Consider the following 26,285-nt stretch of genomic DNA (forward strand, 5'->3'; position numbering starts at 1 on the left):
AGCAGGTTTGAAATAGGTTATTGACAAATGGGATACCTTTTTTTCTTCTATCATTACATAATCTTCTACTTAAATGTCTAATTCTGTTGCATAAGAATGTTCACTCATGTCTAAATTAATTCGTAATTACAAATATACGAATTCTAACCAAAAATACTGCCGCGCTCGGTCCAATACCAAGACATAAACTTCCGGCTGAAAGGTTCAGGTTTGTTGTGATTGGTCGCTTCCCTCAAGTCTTAACGAAAAATATAAAATATAACCATTTCTGTTAAGTCTTAAGTCATCATATGGTTCGCACACGACCCATCAATATTCACACACGACAATCATAAACCATTCCACTAGTTTACATAGAGTCATATGGTAAGTGCACGACTAAGTCTTAATTATTAATTCTTAATTTTCAATCGTAAACCCACCTTAAAGGTTCTCGGATATCACTCATTGGAAATGCGTGCGGTGCCCAAGGGATGCACGGAAGTGTGTTCTGATGCAGGCCAGGTGTACCAGGCCACGGTCAGGGACTGGGGGTGTGAGGGAGGGTGAGGGCGGGCGAGGGAGGGGGCAGGGAAATCCCGCGCCGAGACGTCACGGCCAGCAGGGGAAGTGCTTGGACCGGTTGCTGAGGGCCACCTGGCCGTGCAGCCAGCTGCCAGCTGCCAGTCTCCGAGCTGCACGCCTGCTCGCGCCACCAAACAACATGCGCCGAGTGTGTCTGTCCACGTAGTGTCGTGCTTGCTGGCGAGCGACGTGACACAGTTGCGAATATTCACCCCGTGCAAGGTGAGGCATGTTTACCCATCTCTAGGGGCATGAATATTTCGCGAAAAGATTCCGAGACTAGCGGAAAGTCAAAACTCTGTAGCATCGACTGTGTTTCGTGATTGTGTGAGTTTCTTTAAGATATGTGTCGAGTGATACAACACCAACCACAGTAATACAGTACGGAAGAAAACGTGTCCTGAGTGGCTCGGTCAAATAAGGCAACGACTTCTCTCGCAGACGGCCGCCAATCACAAGGAAGAAACAGCTTTTGCGAGTATGCTTTGTTGCAGTCTAATAGGCGTTCAGATTATTTCGCGTAAAATGCCTGGCCCTACCCATCTCTTCCTTGAAAGTATGTGTGTGCTCTCTCTCACTGATCACCAAGGTCTTTATGCGATATTTAGAATCGTTCATGAGCGACAATATAAAAATCACACATTTTCTACGACCCTAAATGACAATTATTTGCTGTTGTATCTACCAGTTAACTGGCTTATTTGTAGGGGCAGGCATTTTTCGCGAAAAAAAATCTGAACGCCTGTTAGACTGCAACAAGGTATACGCACACCAGTGGTTTCTTCCTGCGATAGAAGCCATTGCCTTATTCGACCGGGCCACTCAGGATGAATTTGCTTCCTCGCTGAATTATTTTGATTGGTGTTGTAACACTCGACATGTACCTGCATGCAACTTACCCAATCACTAGAGACCGGAAAAATTCGCGGATTCCTTTCGAGACAGGCTGGAATCCAAACTCGTTTAGCTTAATGCTGCGTCAGTGATTGGACCGCAATTTACCTGAAGGACTCTGAGCCAATGGCAAACACTCAACAAAAGAAGTATCGAATCATAAGAATCGCAGTAAACTGGTGTCCCGAGTCGGTAGCCAATGACCAGGTGATAGTTGCCCGAGTACATAGAGAATCGTGGAGTCTATCCTAGTGGTCATTGAAACCGCGAATTTTTCCAGTCCCTACCAATCACGAATCATAGACGATGATATAGGGTTTTAAATGTCAGCTATACTCGGAATATTTTCGCGAGAAATTGATAAAAAATAGTGTGTTATTGTTAAACAGCGAGATTCTACGATTCTTTTCACGTAAACATTAATAAATCTTACGTGTGAAAAATTAGTAGGGAATTATTTAGAAACATTTAACTACCTTTCATAAACAAACTGTGTTTACGTTATTTATAACTCAAAAAGTATTTAAATACGAAAATTAAAATATTTTTTGTTAGTTTTCTAAATTGCGTAGTACACAACTGACAAAACACGTATAAAATTATATACTTTGCATATTTTTCTTTATTTAATTTTTTTATTGAAAAAAAAAAGTTTTGAAATATTTTGACAGTACATAATATAATTAAGTATGACTAGAAACTGGGTTCATGTTGTGAAGCCTGATTTTACCCTAAAATTATTTAAAATTACTTAAAATTGATTATTTTCTCAAAATCTACTTTTTGTAGAGAAAATTTACCCCCCCCTTTTTTTTTCCCCCCCCCAATACCGTTTTGAAAACTTATCAACAAAATTCGAAAGTTCCCAAAATTCTTAGAGAAATGCCAATTATAAAGGGCCCCATCTGAGTTCATGACCTTGGACTTTGAACTTGTCTCCACCGCCATCTTGGGTGGCATAGTCATTAAAAATTACATAAATATTGAAAAATTAAATCTAATACTTTTTAAAAACTCCCTTACGCAACGAACTTCACAGGTTCTGGGTTAATGTTTCGATGGATGCACTTATAAAATATTGCGACACGTCCTTGCTTCACGATGTCCGCCAGCAGACTGACCTTCCACAACCTATTCCACGCAATATATTTTTCTCGCCAATGTGACGTTACGGCAGCCGTGTTGGCCGCCATTTTGGATTCTATTTTTGCCTGTTATTGTATGTTAGTGTAGTCCACCATTTTACTTCAATTTTTATCCCATCGAGAACACTAGCACGTCAAACTTCTTATGCGGAATACAATAGCCCGTTGCCTTCGTCTGTCATTCGTCCATACGTGTCCATGACTTTTTCATCCGTCAAAGGCACGCAGATAGCCAAGCTATTTACAACATGACTTCATCCGTCCGTCAAGCAATCAGTGTTGTGTTTTTTGTACATATTGAATTATCGTATCCTCAGAAAAATGATTGATTTGTTTGGAAATTAATTTTAAGAACCGCAATGTTATTATATAAAACTTCTGAACGACCGAATACAAACACCACAGTCCCGTATTTTAGTGACAATTGACTGTCGCTGCCAAAACCATAGATATAATCCATCAGTCCGTTCGTCAAAAGCATGAGTTTATCAAACTTTTGACGGGCCGACGGATGAAATTTTTCGAGCCCTCCGATTGGCTGCAGGTCACGTGATCTAAGGACGGATCACGGACGGAGACGATGTGCTATTGTAATTCCGGCCTTACTTGGCACCATCTTGTCGGAAATTTTGGCCGACATATTGTATATCTTTAAAAATCGTTTAAAAGTTGAAAAAATTCTAAAAATTCTTTTAGAAATCAGATAAATTAAATATTAATTTGCGACATTACTTAGATCATGTTAATTCATTTATAGCCACCATAATGTCATGTTGGTGGGAGAAATATATGCCCAGTCATAGGCGGTGGGAGGTCAGTCTGCAGAGGGATGTTGTGGAAGACGAATGTGTCTCGGTTTCTTTATAAGTGCATCGATCTGAAATCGAACCCAGAACCTCTGAAAAACATGATGTTGATGTGTTATATTAAGTATTTATTATTAATTTTTAAACATCGATTTGTTAAAATCCAATATGACGTCCAAGAGGGCAACATGTTGAATTTTCTAGAATCCAAAATGGTGGATCCCAGATTGAGGCGGGGTGAAGGTCAAAACGCTAAGGTCATGAACTCAGTTGAGGCATTTTAAGGAAATGGGTCATTATCTTATTAATTTACAGAATTATAAAAAAAAAGTAAATTCTCATTTAAAAGTTACATTTGGAGGAAAAAACTTGGATAATTTTGAAGAATTTTGAGTCACTTGCAGGTGAAAACAAGAAAAATTCATGGTCACGGTCATCCAATATGGCTGTCGGTTAAGGCTCAGTATTTCAAACCGTCTTCACAGACCGACTAAATTATGATATTGACTGTTTGTGATATTTGTCTTATTCTATCTAAGCTTCCGTCGTGAGAAATTGTGGCATCCCAAGACATTTTGTAAAATAAATTAATTTGGACGAATAATTGTTTCCAAGTTCACACACACAAAATAATCGTAATCACAAAAGGATATGTTTGGACTGAAATTATGTTTATTTAATTTTCAAAACGCCATTCAGTTCATTGTCAACCACCGCCTGTAAATTTTACTCTCGCAGATATACAAATGTAATGTTGAAGAATGTTTTACTTTGTAAGAATATTCAGACTAACTGAAATAGCACTGCTTACTTATGAATTAATCTAGCTTAGGCTAATCTTCGAAATCCGTCGGCGTATCTTCCAGGAAGAAAACCATTTAAATAATTCACTTTTTCCCAGCTTGAAGGTCAAGACGTACGCTACAGTCTAAATTCATGACGACACAGCACAGTGGGAAATATGTGAAAAAAATCATTCCTGTCATGCAAGGATATCCGCTTGTGTAATGTGTCTGCCAACCTTGGCGGGGCCAGGTTCAGTTGTGACAATGACGTAGTTCAGGGGTCGTGGGTTTGAGTACCACATCGGTTTAGAGGTGTATTTAGAATTAGTTCGCTGACCCTCTACCAACAAACATCTTACATAAGACGGACGTTCATTTCCTCTAAATTTAGATTTCTTTATTGTCTTTGATATTAAACCTCGGCCAGCATCTTACCCGCCATACTAAATATAACTGAAACATAGGGAAATTAGCTGTAGCATAGACATATGAAACCATTAGCAAGCAGCTTTCGTGTATATACCGTCGAGTGTCTACATCTTACAAGAATTCTACAGTCACATATTAGCATATACATTTGACGATTTGTGTTTTACTGTCATTTTGTCTGTAAAATGCCATAGCGACATTGACTAACATTTACTATAGATGCTTATGAAATATTTTTAATAAGTATGAAAATGTTTTATTAAAACATGAACTATTTATAGTTTACCGGCCCTTTATTTACTCGTGCAGGTTGGCAATATTTAGTGTTCTAAAAAGCTGGGATAGAGTCCACCAAGAAAATAAAACCATTAATTTACATAAATTTACATAAATATATGGACCTCACTAACACGGTTGCAGTGTTAAGAACAGTCATGGTTGGACAAGGGATCATGTTCCATATTATTATTAAAATAATTGCCACCACAGATGCTGGGCAGATAAACAATTATTATAGTTTACAAATATTTTTCTAATCACTCTGTTTCTGGAAAGATATTATTACTGAATTGCAGCTAATTTATGCGTTTTAAATATAAATATGTCAAATTGATCGAGAGTTCTTCGCATTTTTGGTCGGATTGCATTAATTTACTGTTTATTAACAATACATTGTTTTTGCCTCTAAAAGTACTTTTTGTTTCTGTATCTACGTTAAAAAGGCCCATTTTATCAAGAAGTTACGAAACATCAAACTCGCTCGAACATTATTGGCTGTATACATGTAATTTATTTGGACATCTTGACTTTAAGGAAAACTAGTCTCCAGCCAATAATGTTCGAGCGAGTTTGATGTTTCGTAACTTCTCGTTAAAACACACATTTAGGCAAAATATATGGGACAGAACATTTTTCACTTTTTATTTTTGGAGGGAGGGGGTGGGGGGTGTATGTCGCCAGGTGTTTGGTTCTCAGCTGTTTTTTCTAAAACATCACAGACTTTGCGCAAACGTAGATCTTTGTTTGGTTTAAATTAGTATCATGTTGACGAAAGTTTTATTGAAGAAGTACGAAAATACCCATATTTATGGAATAAATAATGGAAGACTATAGAAGCCAGAATATGCAGGAAAACGCCTGGGATTTTGATTTCAAGGGAATGCCATTCAACCGAGTTTTATGTATTTTGAAATAACCCAAAATTTTGGTTTCGTCCTCACGCACCTGCTTCATCAAAATATGAAATCCTCGAAATTCATTTCTTTTTGGATTAACTTCATGAACCCATTTATTTTTACGTTTGCAAACTGTGAGAGCCAGCAGAATATCATCATCGTCGGAATAATCACTCGGATCCCACGGCATGCGTCTCTCCGACATCGCGAACCATAGACTATCCTGTCTGGCCGCCTGGCGCAGCGAACATAGCGAATATAGCGAACATAGCGTAGCTTTTTGTGTGGCCTCGGCTTTACAGGGATGCACGATGGGAGAGCTGGTTTGCTACCCTTCGACAACGAGGTCGTCACAGACGGTAGGTGACACTCGATGGCACACTTCAGGGATCTTGAGGACGGCCCTGGCGTACAGTCATAGATAGGGACACCTGTATTTCGCGATTTCATTTCATGTTAAGGTATTTCACAAAACACTGTAGCTTTTTCTAAGAGTCATGGCTAGAGACCCGTAAAATTCGCGGGTTCAATGACCTTCAGGATAGACTCCAATATTCTCTACACATTCGGGCAAATGCCAACTGTTCATTGGCTGCTGACTTGTGAGTCGTCTCGACTGGGTGGCCTGTGATTCGACACTTCTATGAGTGAGGGTCTCTAATTGGACCTCAGTCCTCCAGATTAACAGAGAACCAATGACAGAAGCAAAACTTAGGTATAATTATTTGAATTTTAGCATAACACGAAATGAACCCGCGAATTTTCCGGGTCTCTAGTCATGGCTAGGGGCATGCAGATTTCGCGAAAAGATTTCGAGACTAGATGAAAGTTAAAACACTGTATCATCGTCTGTGTTTCGTGATTGGGCGAGTTTCTCCCAGGTACATATCGGTTGTAACAACACCTATCACAGTAATTCAGTGCGGAAGCAAACGCGTCCTGAGTGGCTCGGTCAAATAAGGCAACGACTTCTCTCGCAGACGGCCGCCAATCACAAGGAAGAAACCACAGGTGCGGGTATACCAAGTTGCAGTCTAATAGGCACTCGAATCTTTTCGCGAAAAATGCCTGCCCCTAGTCATGGCAAATTGTGAGGGTGCAGCAGTACGGTGACCACATTCTCATTGGCCCCGTCAAGAGCGGGACGACACCTCTCACCGACCTCAGCCAATAACCGCAGGAGAAAAGCTACAGTATTTTGTGAAATACCTTGAGACCAAATGTATTCGCGAAATACAGGTGTCCCTAGTTACAGGTTAATATTTTAGTAATTCCATAGAAGTATAACTTCTAACGTGTGCGTAAACTTTATAGTATTAACAATTTGGGCAGTATTAAAAAATATTCCTTGTCGAAAATCAGGTCCAGTATCGGGGTTTTATCGGAACCGTTTCTAATAGTTTAAAATTTCCGGTTGTTTTGTGCTGTTAATTGCTATCTGCGTTTGATGGCGGCAAGCAACGTTTACTATTCAGGCAGTGAATTCTAGCAGCGGGAGGAGAAAGTATGTGTGTGAATCGCATCCAGAAATTTTAGTATTTGTAAAGGGACTATTTTATTTATCAGTACATTTTTTTCACACTAGGCATTATTTTAAATATTTCTACGTTAAATTTCGTGTCCGAGATTTGAATTATAAGTTTATTTGCAACACGAAGAACATGAGAACACACGAGTTTTGCTCGTTCCCGAGGTTGGATGTTTGCACATCACTAGCGAGCACTGAAAGTCTCGCTCGCATTTTTGTTTGTTGTAGTTCGCAAGCCTGCAAACACACACAAGAAATTATTTCAGTTTAGGTGTGGTGCCAAGGTACGTGCGGCAACTTCATTGAGCACGCATAGGCTATGCCTAAATAAAAGAACAATTCCTGGATTTTCCAGGAGTGATTTCGGGTAACCGTGGAAAACAGAAATAAAGATGGCCGGGCCGATATCCGATCACGAGAAGCCCAAGATGTACATCAAGCTCTGTCCCTGCCCGAACACGCCCGAATATTCACCTTCGGCCAACCTCGGGATTAGATTTATTTTTGCGCAGGAAAAATGAATTTAAATATTAAAAGTGGTCGGTTAGGTTAGCTACATTAAAACACTTTAAAACACTATGGACGGTTAGTTAGGTAAGTATAGCTACATTAAAATAAACAGATAAATATAAATATATATAAATAAACCCGAGGTTGGCCGAAGGTGAATATTCGGGCGTGTTCGGGCAGGGACAGAGCTTGATGTACATCTTAGGCTTCCCATCCTATCACGGATCCAGTGAGAGCCCAGTGTCTTGTTGCCACTGCCCGGAGTGCTCACTTTCTAGAAGCTTCAGCTGGGATCAGACTGTGAAAACAATGTCGGCATGGCACTGCTCAGTTTGAATGGCTTCGCTGAAGAAAATGTGTCAAATAACGGATGCACGGGTGATGGCACGTCCAACACAGAACCTACTGGTAATGAAGGAGCACGTCTTAAAATTCGTGGCCATTTTAAGCACTCTTCGAAAGGGTTTTTTTGGCTGTTGATGTTACAGAACTGGTGGAGCGAAGCAACCACGGCGATAAACATTAATCAAATTACAATTTTTTGTAAACTTAACACCCTCTTACAATGTGGAACGTCTGGATTAGGAAACTTTCAAAAACCATATTTTTCAAATAATTTAAAAACATTCAGAGAGGTAAAAACATGGGTTAACATTGGTTTCAGAAGACGAGCCCCAACTTCCTTCTTTTCCATAAGCTTCTGGATCCACCATTGCAATTGTATCTGTGGCTATGCCAAAATAAACGTTTTAAATTATCTGGGGTGTTCCAATTTTGGCTATAATTTTAATTTTGGACTACTTATTCACATTTTTAGCATTACAAAGCATAAATAATATATTTGCAAGGTTTTATGTCTTGTGTTGTTCGGATATTTACTAACAAACCGCCTTTAGTAAATAACTGAATACTTCACGGGATAACTACAGCTGTCAATTTAAGTTGTAAGGGGTCCAAGTACGTTGACTTCAACAAGTTTCAAAAGAGAGGTCCTGTGCCTTGTTGAGCCAACACTGTACCACTAGCCTAATATTTTAAAATTCAAAATGGAGAGGCCAAGCAAGCGCTGTTCTTCGGTGAAATACATAATCAGCTGAAAACACAATTTTTTGGTTCCCAAAGCTATTGTCCTTGTTCCGGGAGACGTAATCTAAAGACAGTTGACACACGCGTCTGTGCTGACTTAGTGGTTTGGGCTGACCTTCACTCGTAATTGCAGTTGCGTGCGCAACGTCGAGAGATGGGAACCTGATGGTTAGGAGTCTCACGGACACTTCCACACTGCGCATCTGTTCTCAACTGTTAACATTCACAACATAATTATATTGCTTACAAAATTACAAATGTGGCCACTCCTAGTATGACCACTAATCGGAGAATACATATTTTAAATACTTTCTCCAGTTTAAAAACACCTCCTAAAGGTCGTCAGTAAATTCTGCTTGGTAATTTTTTATTATTAAAATTCGCTTTTAATACAATAAAGAAGTCAGATTTCGTTTGGGGTGCCATATTTCGGTTGGTTTAAGACATTGAGGATAAATGGCAAGATCAAGATCACCTTTTATTACGACGACGATTCCGCCCAGTCCTAGTCTGTAAAAATGTACCGGGTGTCAACTGCAAAAAAAAAAGTGTCATTAAAGTGTACACACATCGAAGCAGCACACAGTTTAGGAAGTAAACAATGTCCAGACATGAGCAGTATAGCATCGTTTTTGGTATGTAGCTCCTTGAAGAAATCTGCCAGTCCGAAAAGGGAGAAACGGGTGAAGTTGATCGAGATCAGTTTGGAACTGCAAACTTTCGTTGCCTTCAAATAACACTCAGCTCACGAAGTCTTACATTCTCTGAGCGAAACCTCGCAACCTTAGTGAGGCCAGTGTAACCTCACGCCCTTCCTCAGACTTGTTGACGGCCGTAGCGAACCTCAAATTCCCCGACTTCTCGGAACTGGTCCGTTCACTGCCTTCTCCTTGATCTCACAACACCGACGAGTACTGGGAATCACAGGGAAAACCCCAGTTGCGACGTCCTCACCGCCAAAGCCTTGGTGTGGGAACTAACCGCAGCCGCACTGTACTTACAGCCAACACCCCGAAACCTTCAAGTATTATTTCGATTCTTTTCCTTCACATAAACTATTCTGCCCCTCGTACATACATTTTTCTGGGTTCTAAAAATATTGAGATATGTTGCTTAAAAATTTTACCCCAAATTTATTTTAGAGTTAGTAAGAGTCCAGCATAAGCCGGTTCTGTTTAGTTAATTGCATATTGTATAAATTTTTAGTTAGTACAAGTTTGCACACAGATGTTGAAAAATTCATGTTATACAAAGATGCGACCATTATTTTTAACTGGTATTAATGTGTAACACCTTAGCTCTCTGTATACGGCATTTGGTTGGAGTTATTTCGTGAATGCGACGGAAATGTGTAACAGGAAGAAGGGAGAAGCGCGCGGTGTGGCCTACAGTTATAAGGCGATGCTATTATTCTTTCAAATTAAAAAAAATTACAATCCCGAAAATGTGTTATTTTTATATATTCTTTATTTAATTCTCAGTCTGATAAATATCTCCATGACCGTGTGGTCAAAGGCGTGTTTTCCAACCCCGAGGTCCGAGCTGTCATGGTTAGAATCACCTCACTTCCAATGTATTTTGTATAAAAAATAAATGTAATATGTTAATAAGGGTCATAATAACACCGGTAGGTAATGGAACAACGTCCTTTCTTGCATGAGACAGCGATGCAGGCGCACTCTAGGAACAAACAGCAGAAGAAAATATGGCGGTATCCAAGATGGTGGCCTCCAGCAGAACAAAAAAAAAAACATGGTGGTGATGACATAATTCAAGATGGCGACCTCTGGCAAACGAAAACAAGATGGCGGTTTTGACATAATTCAAGATAGTGACCTCCAGCAGACGAAAACAAGATGGTGGCAGTGATCTCGAGACAAAAGCTATATGGAGGGTCCAAGACAGCCGCCATGATGCCATACTGGTTGGCTTAGTATCTACCTTGACGAAAGTGGTGGGAGGTCAGTCTGTCGATGACTTCCGTGGAGGATGGAGCTATCTTCATTTTTATTTTGCCCTCATCAAGTTTGAACTGGGGACTCCATAAGTGAGTTTTTTATTAAAATAATATTAAAATTGTAATTAAATATTTTTTATGATTTTAAAAAAAATTTCCCGATATTCTATGTTAATAATTACGGATTTTAAAGATGGTGGACATAAAGTCATAATTCAAAATGGTGGTCATGACATCCTTATGGTCAAGGTCATGCATGACCTCAGCAGCTTAGGGCGGCTTGGTTTTAGGAGTATTAAGCTGCGTTTAGGAATTTTCAAGCCATCTGTATTTTCTGAAGACTGGAATAAGAAATTTTCTCTCAAAACGGGATTTCCTCCCCACCCTCAAAAAGGGAATTTTAGAATTTTTAGATTTTTTAATGGATTTTTTTCCTAAAAACTAAACCTTTGGAATGTTTTGGGCAAATTTTTGGCAAATGTCTAGGACAAAGTTTGAGGTCAAGAGGCCCACTGTGATGTCACAATCCAATATGGCAGAAACTGGCTCCAGCTCATCACTATGACTCCAGGGCTTGGTTCGCCAATTATATACCACTGTGGCAGCATAACCAAGCTTTATGATGTTCATTTCATATTGATTAGTTAGTATTCGCACGCGTGCGTCATTTTGTTTTAAAACGGCGATGGAGTGCGATGATTGTGCGATAACATAGTGCGTCCTAATGTGGCTGAGAGAGCAACTTGACAGAATTGCATGCAGGGGTTATTGGGGGACTAATAAAAAGATGGGATGTGTGCATAAAAATTGGTGGAGATAATGTTGAAAAATGAAAATAATTTAAAAGTGATTATCACTGTAAGTTATCTTTTTTAAATTATGATTTATGACACTTTAATACTTTCCTCGTATTAAAATATGGTGTGTATGAGTTTAGAATCTAAAATGCAAAAATTGTACATTTATAGGTCAATATTTAATTGAGATAATCTAATTATGAAAATTGTTTATAGAATGAGTAGTTGTGTGCATTTTTTAAGAGGGTAGGTGGTAGTTGTCAATGTTCCAGCACTAGTTTTTTTTAGCACTACATTACTGGTCCTGCGCATAGACGAAGTATTTATTATTTTATGTATGGTTTTTATTGGATGCACCATAAAAATAATAAGAGAAATTAACAGCACATGGGGATTCCAAAAAATTAAAACAATTCTGGCTTGTGCTAGAACTCTATACTTACTGAACAAAGGAGAAGTTCACAAACTGACAGAAACTGTTTTTGTAATTTTTTATTTTTTATTTATTGAAAATTTTTATTTGCTGATCTTGATTTAGGAAAACATGCATTAGTTTTCTTCGTGTGCTTTTTGTTATTACTAGTGAGACTTCTGCTGATGTTCTCCGAGTGCTTCTGGTTATTTCTGATAACTCGATCTCTGCATGAACAGTTTTTTACCTAGTGAGACTTGCAATTTTATTCAGAGTTTCGTATAAATTGTTGAATTTCTGTTACTAAGTCAAAAATTACAATATTTTTATCAAGTGGAATTTAAAAAAATATTCATTACTCAGTCAAAAAATATGCCTTAAGACGGCTGAGAATTGCTATCATGCAATACGAACTTCTCCTTGGTGTCTAGCATAGCCCTCCTTCTCTTGCGATCGTGAGTGACCATCCTGCATCCCACATAAAAGAGCGACTGGCTGTAAAACACATCAAACGAAGAGATTCATAACTCAGATGATTACTATGACTTGGGACAGCTGAGAAACATTGACATTCAAAACGAATTTCCCTCTCCTTGATATCTAGCGAAGCCCTTCTTCTCTTGCGATCGTGGGTGAGCATACCGCATTCCACAAGACAAATAAATAATATTTACCTCCACACAACATGAGGCGACATCTGTTGTTGAAAAGCAGAACTACTTGGCCATGAGTCTTTCAAAATTGAAAATTAACTCTCGCTGATAGATTACTCAAATTCATGTTTAAGTTCGTGTTTCCAATGAACAATCTCAGTTTGCATCTGGTATTAGTCCCAGAAGATAACATGGGTCCCAGTTGATTGTCTGTATTTGTATCAAAATGTCACTGCTGTAGATACTGTAGCAAGGAGTTTGTCCTGAGAAAGAATGCTAGACAACACGAGAAGAATGACTAGTGTAAAAACACACTACGCAAAGTGATAAGTTGTGTTCGATGTAGCAAGATGTTTACGCGAAGAGAGCTTAAAATGACACAGCAGAACGTGTAAATTCGAGCCCATTTACAAGATACAGGACAACGATGGAGCTACTATTATTAAGACGAATGTGCTGCATGACAGCAATAATTTTCCTTTTCCTAAACGTAATTATGTTCATAGCTCTCCTGATCTCGACAAATAACTTAAACTGATGTACATTGATGATTTGAAGAAGACTGAAGATAATGGAAGTATCATTACCATTAAAAGTGAGAATACATTCAAGCCCATCTCAAGTAGATCCTCCAAGAAGCTTGTAGACGATGAAGAAACTTCAACGTCATCCATATCGAATTCTTACAGTAATCCTGGTGAAGATGCTGACTTCTACGAAGAAGGCGAGAGTCACTTTGAGGCTGGTGACAAGACCAAACACTGTGGTGAAGCACCTAAAGCTGCCAAGATCGAAGACCGTGATGAAGGCCTGTGACCAAAAGTATGGAAATGACACGATAAAATAAATTATTCTAATCAAGCTTACTATAATCACTAGGACGATCTTTAAAAAAATTAATAACAAAAATTCCAGTGAGATGACGATGGCTAATTGTTCTTCCAAATGGGCTTCCTTTTTTAAATGTGTTTCTAAATGTACTCCCTTTTTCTGAATGTGCTTCCAATTGTGTTTCCTTTTTTGAATGTGCTTTTTTTTAACGTGCCTCGTCAAATCTGTTGTCAGGACATGATTGGCCTCGTGGTTTTGAGATGCCTGGTTTATGAGCCTGACATTGAACATGAACTGTTTAAAATGCTCGCCGAGTATCGAAGAAAAATTCCTCTTGGCTACTGATTGGATGCGTTTGACCACCTACTGGACGCGCCTGGCTACCAACTGGATGTGGCTGGCCATCTACTGAACATGCGTTCCTGGCCACTGTCTAACTTACAATAAGACGTGACTGGTCACAGACTGGATGTGTCTGGCCACTGACTGGAGGTATCTAGCCAACTGGATTGGCCTGATTAATCTACTTTCATGTAGAACATCTCTGAAAACTCACGCAAATTGCTCCCTTCGCCTTCTACGAAGACTGTAGGCATCGAGAAACACTTGCAGTTTTCTTGTTCATTGTACTTGTGGAATTTACGTAATACATTTTTATTTGTATTTTTTTATATTTTAAACCTGTAATTTTTGGTAATTGTATTTTATTGCATTGCTCAAGTATCGAACTGAGGTGATAGTTTTTTAATGTTGTTTGGAATTTTTTCTTGAATTTCTAGCTTAAAATTAAAGATTTCCAAGATGGCGGCCAAATGCCAAGATGATGGACGCCACAGTAATATATGAATACTGCACTCTAGCGGGTAAAAATTAAACTAATATGGCGGCAGCACACTCTAGCAGACAAAAACATGTCAGTTCCTGTAGGATCCAAGATAGCGGCCTTCAACAGACGAAAACCAGATGACTGTGATGAAATTATACTGGCTGACGTAATATCTACCTTGGTATTAGTGGTGGGATGTCAGTCTACAGGTGGCTTCTGTGGAGGGAGGATACATCGCCATTTTTAATAGAATGATTTCGCCGGGTTCGAACCGAAAACATTTTCTTTTTTATTATTAAAATTTTATCATTAAAATTTTTTATGAAGTTTTTGAAAATTGTTCCCTTTAAATCAGATAATAACTATGGAATTTCAAGATGGCGGCCATAAGGAAAATTGCAACATTCAGAGATTGGAGTGCTTGGTTCCAAGATGGTTAAATTCAAGAGGGTATCTGAGGTCAGAGTTCAAGTTTATGGTCAAATGTAGAGTTCAATAATATATGTTAAGTTCAAGTTAAAATGTAAATTCAAGGTTAAAGGTAAGGTCAAGGTCAAAGGTCAACTGTCTAATAAATAAAATAATATTTAAATAATTTTTATAAATTTAAAAAAAATTTCAATTAACATTGGACAGCAATTACGGATTTTAAAGATTGCGGACAAGTTTCAAAATGTTATCTTTAAAAGATTTGTGCAATGGGAGTGCATGACTTGATGTAAGTTTTTGGACATACGCCATTGCTAAGAACTTTTTCTGTTTGAAGAAAAACTAATAAATAAAATAAATAAATAAAAATACTCAAAAAAAGACAAAAAAACACACAAAATTAAGCAAACAATTGCTGTTGTCAACAAGGATATGAACACCACAAAATATTCCGAAACAGGAATATGGTCAGCAAACAAACAAAGAAAAACAAAGAAAAATGTACTAAGAGAACGAAAAAATCCCCACAAATGATGACAACACAAAAATATTGAAACCCAAAATAATTCAGCACAACAGTTGAAGCGAGACAAAAAACATGACAAAACGAAAAGACAAACAAATACAATAGTTTTACCTAAACAGAAACAAGCGACGTTTCGGGAATTGCTATCTGCTCCCGTCCTCAGGCAGAGACGCACATGGTAAACACATGTGCGTCTCTGCCTGAGGACGGGAGCAGATAGCAGTTCCCGAAACGTCGCTTGTTTCTGTTTAGGTAAAACTATTGTATTTGTTTGTCTTTTCGTTTTGTCATGTTTTTTGTCTCGCTTCAACTGTTGTGCTGAATTATTTTGGGTTTCAATATTTTTGTGTTGTCATCATTTGTGGGGATTTTTTCGTTCTCTTAGTACATTTTTCTTTGTTTTTCTTTGTTTGTTTGCTGACCATATTCCTGTTTCGGAATATTTTGTGGTGTTCATATCCTTGTTGACAACAGCAATTGTTTGCTTAATTTTGTGTGTTTTTTTGTCTTTTTTTGAGTATTTTTATTTATTTATTTTATTTATTAGTTTTTCTTCAAACAGAAAAAGTTCTTAGCAATGGCGTATGTCCAAAAACTTACATCAAGTCAAGTTTCAAAATGGCTAAAGTTTTTTACATAAAAATTTAGTTAGTAAATGTTTTTATAAATTTTATTTATTCCAATATAATTGGATAATAATTACAGACTGTAGATATGGCGGCCGTAAGGAAATGTGCAATGGTGACGCCATACACATCCAATATGTTTATTGTAACGAAAATTTCAACGTTCTAGAATATGAGATGACGGAAATTTCTAGAATTAAAAATGGTGGTCAAGTTCAAGGTCAAAGGTCAAGCCTATATAAGATGGCCGCCGTGATGTCACAATTCAAGATGGCTATCCGTACCACAGGCACCACAGCTTAGAAGCCGGTTTCATGAAATACACTTACATAGGTACTCCTGTAAAATAAAAATTCTATTAGGTGTCTAAGGAAATTTCAATAAACATCTGTACAAAAAACAAAATAAATTAATGAAACAAATGTAGAAAATTAAGTATTTTATTATAACTTCGTGTGTTTGTAAATAAGTGTAAATATTTACTAATTTCACCTAAATACTTTCATAATATTTAATTTACTGAGGAAAAAAAATTGCTAACAATTTGTTTAGGAGACTATAAACGTTGTAAAACTTTGGTTTAAGACCCCAAATAGTAACTCAAACAGTTTTAGATAAGCGTATGTGCGAACACTGTTTTCTTGTTTTCTCGTTTGCAGCGCCACCTACGCAAAATGGTGATTAGTAGAGGGCTAACCTGTAAACTTTATTTGGCAACAGGATGGAGTCCCTTCCCATTGGAATCTCTTTGTACGAGAGTGGTTGAACGTCGACGTCCTTGACCGTTGGATTGATCGTAATGGTCGAGACGACAGAGCTGTTTCTCGCTGGCCTCCACGTTCACCTGACATAAAGCAATGCGATTTTTTTCCTATGGGGCTTTATATTAGATCTTGTCTACGTTCCGCCGCTACCTCATGATTTTCCAGAGACGAGATAAACAATTGAAGAGGCTATTGCTTCCATTACTCCGAACGTGCTAACCAAAACGTGGAAAGAATTGTATTTTAGGTTGGATGTGTGTCGTATGACCAAAGATGCACATATTTAACTTTTGTAAGAAAAAATAGGTTAGTTTACCTTCAATTTGATTTATGATTTGTTGTAAGTTATCTAAATGAAACTGTAATATTATACCATTGGAATTGGAACAATTGTGCACAGTTGGGTGAGTTGAGGCTCCGGTGCGCAGATGCCGGCGCGCTGGACGACCGCGCTGCTGGCGCTCCTGGCGGCGGCGGCGGCGGCGCAGCGGGAGGCGGCGCCCGCCCCCAGGCAGCAGGCGCCGCACCCCACCTCGCCCTGCCCCAGCGTGTTCTCGTACGAGGGCCGGCGGCCGGACAAGAACCGCTGGTTCGGCGTCATCCTCGTCACCACCGAGGAGCCGCTCAAGGGCATCCGCCTCGACATCGCCCTCGACCGGCCCGCGCAGATCCTCGGGGTACGCTCTCCTCCTCTCCCTCTCCATCTCCCTCATCTCCCTCTCCATCACACTCTTCATCTCCCTCTACATCTCCCTCATCCCCTCTCCATCACCCTCTTCATCTCCCTCATCTTCCTCTCCATCTCCCTCTCCTTCTTCATCTCCCTCTCCATTACCCTCTTCGTCTCCCTCTTCATCTCCCTCTCCATCTCCCTCTCCATCTCCCTCTCCTTCATCTCCCTCTCCATCACCCTCTTCGTCTCCCTCTTCATCTCCCTCTCCATCACCCTCTTCATCTCACTTTTTCTATCCATCTCCATCTACCTCTTTATCTCCCTCTTCATCTCCCTCTCCATCTCCCTCACCATCTTCATCTCCCTTTCCATCACCATCTCCATCTCCTTCTCCTTCTCCATCTCACTCTTCATCTCACTCGTTCTATCCATCTCCATCTCCCTTTCTTTATCCATCTCCATCTCCCTGTCCCACTCCCTCCATCTTGATTTGTCAACTCATACTTCTTCAGGCCTGTTATACAATAACACGTACACAGTTTCTACAACAGCATGCAGACGGAGACGAAACCGTGCAGATTAGCTCTTCCGTTTACATAGCTCCGTGCTAGTAGTTGGCTGCATGGGTAGCCATGTTTGTTTATGTTCTAAATACGTTAAAACCTGTTTCAAGTAAATCATATCTGGTGTTCTATATTTATTTTGTCGTTTCTTTTAATTACTTGTGTAAATTATGCCCGAGCTATGGTTTCGAAGCACTATATATATATATATATATATATATATATATATATATATATATATATATATATATATATATATATATTTAAATTACTTAATACTTCCTAACCTTGAAATGCAATCTCATTGGCTGCCATTTGTTACATTTCTGTGCATTGTGGAAGCAGCAGACGCGATAGTGAAATGTTACGGAGATCCGTCTCCGTTTCCGTGCCATTGTTGTTGAAAGTGACATTTTAGTTTTCGGCTGCTCGCGTTGCATGCGCAAACGGAAATACTTACCAGAGGAAAACTTCTTTAGGAGCAGAAATCTCGAAATGATGGCGGATCAGCGTCATTCATTTGTATGTATTGATTTCGTGAACATCACAAGACATACATAGCCTATATGTATTTAAAAAAAACGTTTTAATAATAAAACTATCCTGTAAATCTTTTTTGTACTCATTTATAGTCATAACAAGAAATAATGGTAACTTACAAAATACGTTAGAGTGCTGGCATTTAAATCAGAGATGAATCGTATTTTGTCTAAAATGATTATGCCAATCATTATCGTTTAAATGTTTCAGCCACAATTTTGTGATGATTGTTTTGGGCATACTAAACTATGTAATTAAGGTTACTATTAATATACGATAGAGAGTTTTTCTCAACTCGGTTTACTGTAAAATTATTCTTAGTTTCAGTTTGAAATTATTATTTGAAACAGTAATTTTATTTTATGGTGAAATCACAAATTATGTAAATAAATACACTCTTACATTGGCAAAATATGAAAATATCTGCCAGTTTGTGAATGGATCAATGTCTATATTTTTACCTTCTATGAACAATTTGTTTCAGCAAATGGGCAGAGCCTATAAGTTCTCATTTATGTTAACGTTGTAACGTTTGAAAACTAAAATCAAGTTTACAATATAAAATGCCTTGAAAATCTTCAAGAGAATTAAAAGTTATGTATTATAAATGTCTAAATAGCATAAGTTTATTTAAAAATACTGTTTTCTGGCTGTATTTTGCAGAACTGGGAAGGAAAGGTGTCGTCTAAGGACAACATCCATTTTACTGTTGTAAACCTTAACAAGAAAATTGCACCTGGCCCTCCAGTTTCTGTGCGAATATTTGTGAAATTTGAAGAAATGGAAACAATTCCACAAGTAAAAAGTATAAGATTTAACGGCAAACAAATTTGTCCATCAGAACACGGTAAGTTTATTGTATTCTTTATAAAAACGTTGATGTAAAAATGCAATATACATAAACACAAACATGTTTTTTTTAATAAAGGTTTATTATTATGCTGCACTAAAATACCATTTTTGTGTGCAAATAGTCACAAAAAATGTATAAATATGAACGTATGCATAACTCCTAAAAATATGTTTGCGGTGATAGAAATATTACATACGAAGGTATTGTATACAAATTTTACCTTAAGATTAACAACGTACTAACGGTGATTGTAATTTAAACTTTATTTTGATGTAGACTGAAAAATTGGTTGCTTTTGTCTCCGCTATGCTTATTAAAATCACTTTACTTAATTACTTTCAAAACATTTTGCTTATTTGTCTGATTGCATAGAATATAAAATAATGAATTGTCCTTTATTAGAAAGAGTATATGAGCAGTTACTAGATTTATTATACAGCATACAGCAACATATAATAATTAGATAATATTATTTAGCTGGAAAATATTAATTAATATGTATTAGATGTAAGCAAATTTACTATTGCAGCAATTAAATTGAGTTTCCGAAGTATTTAAGTTCCTAATGTACTTAGTAAACTGGCTCAGTGATATGATCTGGATTTGTATCTTGGTTGGACCAAACCGATACTGGTTTTCTACGGTTTCCCTAACATTTCAGTAAAATGCTGGGATGATTCCTTTTAACAGGACATGGAAGTTTTTATTTTATATTTACGAAGGCCATGTGCTTTAGGAAAGACTAGTAAAAATTACTTAAATGACGTGATTTTCGTGGTAAGTGAGTCTCGTTAGTAGGTACGTCCTGGTTAACTAGCGCTACCCAACTACAGGACTTCTGATGTTCTGAACTACACATGTGTGCTTGGCTATTTACTTTATGTCTTGATCATTTTTATGTTGTTAACTGGGAGTTTAAAGAAGGTACTGCACAAGATTTGCAGGTTTAAAGCGTGGGAGACTATACCAGATGGAGAGGGGAGGGGGACCCTTCAAACATCTGAGAAATTAATCCACAACTGTTTCCGAGTAATCCCCTCAGACTCATACGGAAAAGGAACAGTGTGGATAGTATTGAATGTCTCACATTCCATCTATGTGAAATGTGGTTCCATCATTTTGAAACTGTCCATATAATGAGTTTGTAACCCAAGTGTCGACTATAGAAGGGTACCTTAACACAGTGGCAGGGATGGCCCCCGCCTGGGGGCGGCGGAGTAGATGGTTTCGCGTTACTGAACCCTCCCCCCTTCTCTTTTAATCCAAGAGGGGGCGCCGCCACAATGGGTTCGCGTTACTGAACCCTCCCCCCTTAACTTTTAATCCAAGAGGGAGCGCCGCCACAATGGGTTCGCGTTACTGAACCCTCCCCCTTCACTTTTAATCCAAGAGGGAGCGCCGCCACAATGGGTTCACGTTACTGAACCTCCCCCCTTCTCTTTTAATCCAAGAGGGGGCGCCGCCACAATGGGTTCACGTTACTGAACCCTCCCCCCTTCACTTTTAATCCAAGAGGGGGCGCCACCGCAAAATGGTTCGCGTTACTGAACCCTCCCCCTTCACTTTTAATCCAAGAGGGAGCGCCGCCACAATGGGTTCACGTTACTGAACCTCCCCCCTTCTCTTTTAATCCAAGAGGGGGCGCCGCCACAATGGGTTCACGTTACTGAACCCTCCCCCTTCACTTTTAATCCAAGAGGGAGCGCCGCCACAATGGGTTCACGTTACTGAACCTCCCCCCTTCACTTTTAATCCAAGAGGGAGCGCCGCCACAATGGGTTCACGTTACTGAACCCTCCCCCTTCACTTTTAATCCAAGAGGGGGCGCCACCGCAAAATGGTTCGCGTTACTGAACCCTCCCCCTTCACTTTTAATCCAAGAGGGGGCGCCACCGCAACAGGTTCGCGTTACTGAACCCTCCCCCTTCTCTTTTAAACCAAGAGGGGGCGCCATTTTGAAGTTTGGCCAGGGGAGCCAGGCACCTCAGCCACGTGTTCACGCGAGGAAGTGGGCCTGCCCGCAGACACGCAGCTGTCGGCCGCCAGGCCGGGCCACACGTCGCTGGGGAACCCGCAGACGGACGGCAACTACCCCGTGGTCCGGAGGACGACCACCGCGCGCGGCGACGCCGAGTGGGTGACCCCGCAGCCGGCGCGCACCAAGAGGCCCGACGAGGTGCGCGACCCGCTGCCCTGGGAGCCGCCCGTCGCCAAGTCGTCCACGGAGCTGCCCCTGCCGTGGGACGACGCCTCCAGGGAGACGCCCCGGCCCCGAGTGACCACGGCGCCGCCGGCCAAGAGACAGACAGCGTCGCCTGGTAACTACCCTGGCGTCATCACACAAGTCCGAGGCCCAGGGCCGGCGCGTCCATACAGGCGAACTAGGCAACCGCCCAGGGGCGGCGCAGCACGACACATAACAGCTCATATCATATGTTTAACGATTATTGAAACTAGATGAAAATGGATTTTTGTAACAGTTTGGAATGTTTATATTGATATAAGTAATTATTTAAAGTCCACGGTGACCTGTTTAAGATTTGTAATAAGTAAAAAAGTAAAAAAAAAAACACAAGCCTGCTTACATTTGATTGTTGACAAAATCATAGGCTTACGTGATGTATTTTGAGGCAAGGACAAATTTTTTTCGGGTGTCCGGGGGGGGGGAGCATTAAGGTTTTTCGCCTAGGGCGCCAATTTACCTTGCACCGGCCCTGCCAAGGCCGGTATTCCAAGACACTCGGATACAACCGTAACCTCAACTCGCAACACCGTATTCCAGAAAGTGTCCAAACCCAAAAACAAAGCAACCGTTCTAATAAACTGTGCCCCGCACGAGGCTAGGAACTTACTGCAGCGCATTCTAGCGGACGTTTGGCAACCATTGACACATTTGCTACGCCAAACATCCTACAGACATATCTTACGAATTAAAATTGCGTGATTTTTAACTTTCTCTAGCACTTCTAAAGTTGCGATTATTCGTTCGTATGGCCATTCAAAATGTACAAAATCTATTCCAGAATAGTTTGGCGTCATGAAGATTCATGCGGCACACCAACACGCTCGGTACGTCCCCTTATGATCATGAAAATGGCCATATACGAGTTAGTGGCGCCAGATGCAATTCAGCCATCTGGACGAAATCGAAGGAAAAGTGAGCTCTACGCATGCGCGGTATTTTGGCACCATAACGGCAACATATAGGACACCAAAATTGGATGCCTAAAAATAAGGGACTGGCCGTGTCCTATCGTGCACTAGGAATATGGTTAGGGTACAGGTGTAGCATATTCAATACTTAAGCCCTTATTTTTGTGTCTTGGAATACCGACCTACAAGCTACAAGTTAAAAGCGATTTAATACTTGAATTGGTTCATAAAGAAAATTGTTTGACTTAAAAAGTTTGCACAGTCTACAAGACAGCTGGGTTTGTTTAATAATTGGCAGGAAATTCGTATTGAGATCACTTTCTGATTAAAATTAAAAATATTAGCTTGAATAACCCGAAAATGCATCGAAAACTGTCGTTTCTGTAGAGAATCAATACGCACATAGATGTATAGGTTTATTTTAGAGCAGTGGCGTTTCCGAGAAAAAAATTAGGAATTATTTTTAATGGTCCTGATTACATTTGAGGCGTCTGTAAACATTGTATGATTTCACAAATATTAGATTTTTGATGTTTCTTTCAACACAAACCTGAACGCTACGAGAAACAATGTTGGAGGGTTATGTTAGCAACATTTAAAATCTATAAAATCATGCGTTGGTGACATTTAAAACACTGTAAAAACGTATGGATGGATTTTAAGGTAAGGTCAGCAACATGCAAACATTTCAAAATGTGGTTGTGTAAAACATATGTCACTTCTCCAAACACACGGCCGTGTTTCCTCTCACGACAGCAATTCGGGAGCGAGTCACTATTGCAGCGCGCTCTTGCGCTGATAAGACAAGTATCCACAGATATGGGCACGAAAACTGTAGCAGCAATTGATATGGTGATGATTTTAAAAACAAAGTACATTTATCTCAATCATCTTTCATGCTTTTGGCCCCAATCTAACTTTGGTAAAAAAATCTTTGCCACTGATAAACATTTAATGTGCCAGTTTCTGAGAAAATAACATTTGAGAATTATATATATATGACTAAACATGGAGAGTTTTTGTCTTGACACATATTTGGTGCCGTCCACAAAAATTTTACTAAACAGGAAACATTAAATGGACTACTTCTTCACATAATTTTTTTGTCCTTTTACAATACTGGATACATTAAAATAGTTCCCGGTAAAAAAGTTACTTTATTCTAATTTTTTCAGCCCCTTAGACTGGCAAAAAAATGTGACACACACACACACACACACACACATATATATATTTATTTATTTGGATGCTGTACAATATTCAAAAACTCTTAGTTCAAAAGTTTAATTTAAAATTCGGATGGTATTTGGCAACAGTGTACGCATAAACAAAGAAAGCGCTTACGGCAGTCGGCGATTGTTAGGCAGAGAGATAGATCACTTAATTACTTCCACACTGTAATCTGAGAGTGGGACGCTATATAGCAGTAACCTTTCTACTTATCAAGCGTGATGTAACACTAGACTCGCATTAACAAGCACTTGGAAAAATTGTTCTCAGTCAGCCATCCTGATTTAGATTCCTTGCGATTTCCTGAAATCACCACAGAAAATTGCAGTGATGGTTTATTTTCATAAGTAATGACCAATTAATTACATATTTTCCCCGTTTTTTATCTCTCTCCTCCTTAATGACCTCTTTGTTGACGAGACGTAAACCAAATTAATGAAATAATGAAATAGCTAATGTCCTTGTTTCGGACATCTTGTGCGGCCTTCCTTAATAATTATCACCGTGCCACGATCACCTACCGGCGAAAGAGCCTGAATATCTTAACTAGAACTATAGACAGAGCGTGATAGTGTAACAGTTATGGAGAAGAGATAAGAAGCAAAAGGCGCCATATTAGTTTCAAAATTTTTAGGCCATAACGATTTTAAAGTTTTTAGATTTGGCTCCGTTTAAGATCAAAATATTATTTTGTGGACTGACTGAAGTTTAGAGTGACTGGCTGCTGAAACTAATTTACCCTGTGAAGTAATTGACGTTTAGTATTGCATTCATGTTTCAGAATGACAATGTAGAAATACTTTCGGTAGACACTTTATTCAGGTATTTGAAAATCTCTTAATGTGTATTGTTTAACTTCGGTCACACATTCACTATGTTCGCAATGTTCGCTACGCGATTAAAATATAGCCAGCTGCATCTCTGGTGTCACTGGCCACACAAAGCTGTGTTCGCTACGTTCGCTGTGTTCGCTATGTTGGCGATCCTGGTGACGTCGCCGAGTGTTTGATTCTCGGTTATTGTTCTAAAGCGTCGCTGACTTCGCGCATGCTCAGATAACCCAAAAACATCTGTTTTCGCGGGGATTTGTGTTGTACTTCTACGTTTGCTTTTTATGAAAGTTTGTTTCTCTCTGGATTGCGCTTTAAATAGTCATGTCATCAGAAAAATCCATTGAAAGATTACGAAAATATCCATTTTTATGGAATAAATCGATGAAAGAATTTAGAAGGCAGGTTATGCAATCAATCTGAGTTTTATTTATTTTGAATTGATCCATAAATTTGTTTTCTTCCTCACAAGCAACTGCTTCGTCAAATGATGAAATTAAAATTATTTTCTTTTTGGATGAACTTCAGGCACCCGTTACTTTTTTTTTACATTTACAAACTGTGAGAGCCAGCAGAATATCATCATCGTCGGAATCAAACACTCGAATCCCACGGCATGCGTCTCTCCGACATCGCGAACCATAGACTATCCTGTCTGGCCACCTGGCTCAGCGAACATAGCGTAGCTTTCTGTGTGGCCTCGGCATTAGAAGAGTGACCGACATTCGGAAGGACCCAGGTACGATCTTGGTCCAGCAATCCTGATTTCGGTTTTCCGTGCTTTCCCTGGATCATTCCAGCCAAGCAGTGGCGTAGCCAGGATTTGTGTATGGGGGGTGTTAAGAAGCATGTCCCCTCCCCGTAATAAAGTGGGTGGTCCGGGGGTCCTCCCCCGGGAAAATTTGGATTTTAAGGTGTAAAAAAAGTGCTATTTTAGCAGTTTTCAGTACTTAAATTTAAATATTGTAATGGTAAAAATTTTATTAATTTTAATATGAAATTTGTTTGAGTGATGAATAAGAAATTAATTAAAGATTTTGTGCTAAAGGGGGGGGGGTTTGCACCCCTAAACCCCCCCCCCCCCCCTGGCTACGCCCCTGCAGCCAAGTGGTGGGACATCTCCTCACTCCTCCCCTGAAGTCCCAGACTTGTGTGCAGCGAGACGCCAGAAAGAAGCGCAGCTGAATGCTCTCTCTCTCGCAGGCGCAGCGACCAGCAGGCCGAAGCACAGATGCGGTGTTGTGGACGTGCAAGCACGCCCGCTCGTCACGCGAGGGCAGAAGACTGCCAGAGGCCAGTGGCCGTGGCACGCGGCACTCTATCAGTCCAAAGGAATTGATCTCAGGTACATTTGCGGGGGATCCCTGATCAGCTCGTCGATTGTACTGACAGGTAAACGCCTTGTACGCATTATATTACTGGTAGAATTCGTTAGATAAAATACGTAATATGTTCACACTAAGCGCAACAAATTCATTGATGTGAACTTGGTATACTTGGAGCAGTAAAAATTCTTTGTAGACTGCAAAATTTGGGATATAATTTATTAGTGATGCTAATAGTATATAATAGTTTTTCACGTGTTAGGGTGCAAGGTGAGGGTCTGGAGCTGGTGTCCACCATCTTGGATTATGACGTCAAGTCCACCATCTTAGATTGACCTTGACTTTGACCTTGAAATTGGCATTCAAAATTTACAA

General features: G+C 39.5%; 1 protein-coding gene across 1 annotated transcript in view; it reads left to right on the top strand.

Annotated features, from left to right (window-relative positions):
• Positions 1-453: 453 nt before the first annotated feature.
• LOC134528977 (serine protease gd-like) overlaps positions 454-26,285 on the top strand; it is a 37,842-nt gene continuing 12,010 nt past the window's right edge. Inside the window, exons 1-6 of the mRNA XM_063362644.1 lie at positions 454-519; positions 649-786; positions 17,172-17,420; positions 19,183-19,366; positions 21,397-21,690; positions 25,789-25,977. Coding sequence (XP_063218714.1) covers positions 454-519; positions 649-786; positions 17,172-17,420; positions 19,183-19,366; positions 21,397-21,690; positions 25,789-25,977 — 1,120 coding nt within the window. The remainder of the gene's footprint in view (positions 520-648; positions 787-17,171; positions 17,421-19,182; positions 19,367-21,396; positions 21,691-25,788; positions 25,978-26,285) is intronic.

This window comes from Bacillus rossius, chromosome 2, assembly GCF_032445375.1.
Source record: "Bacillus rossius redtenbacheri isolate Brsri chromosome 2, Brsri_v3, whole genome shotgun sequence".
Taxonomy (NCBI): Eukaryota; Metazoa; Arthropoda; class Insecta; order Phasmatodea; family Bacillidae; genus Bacillus; species Bacillus rossius.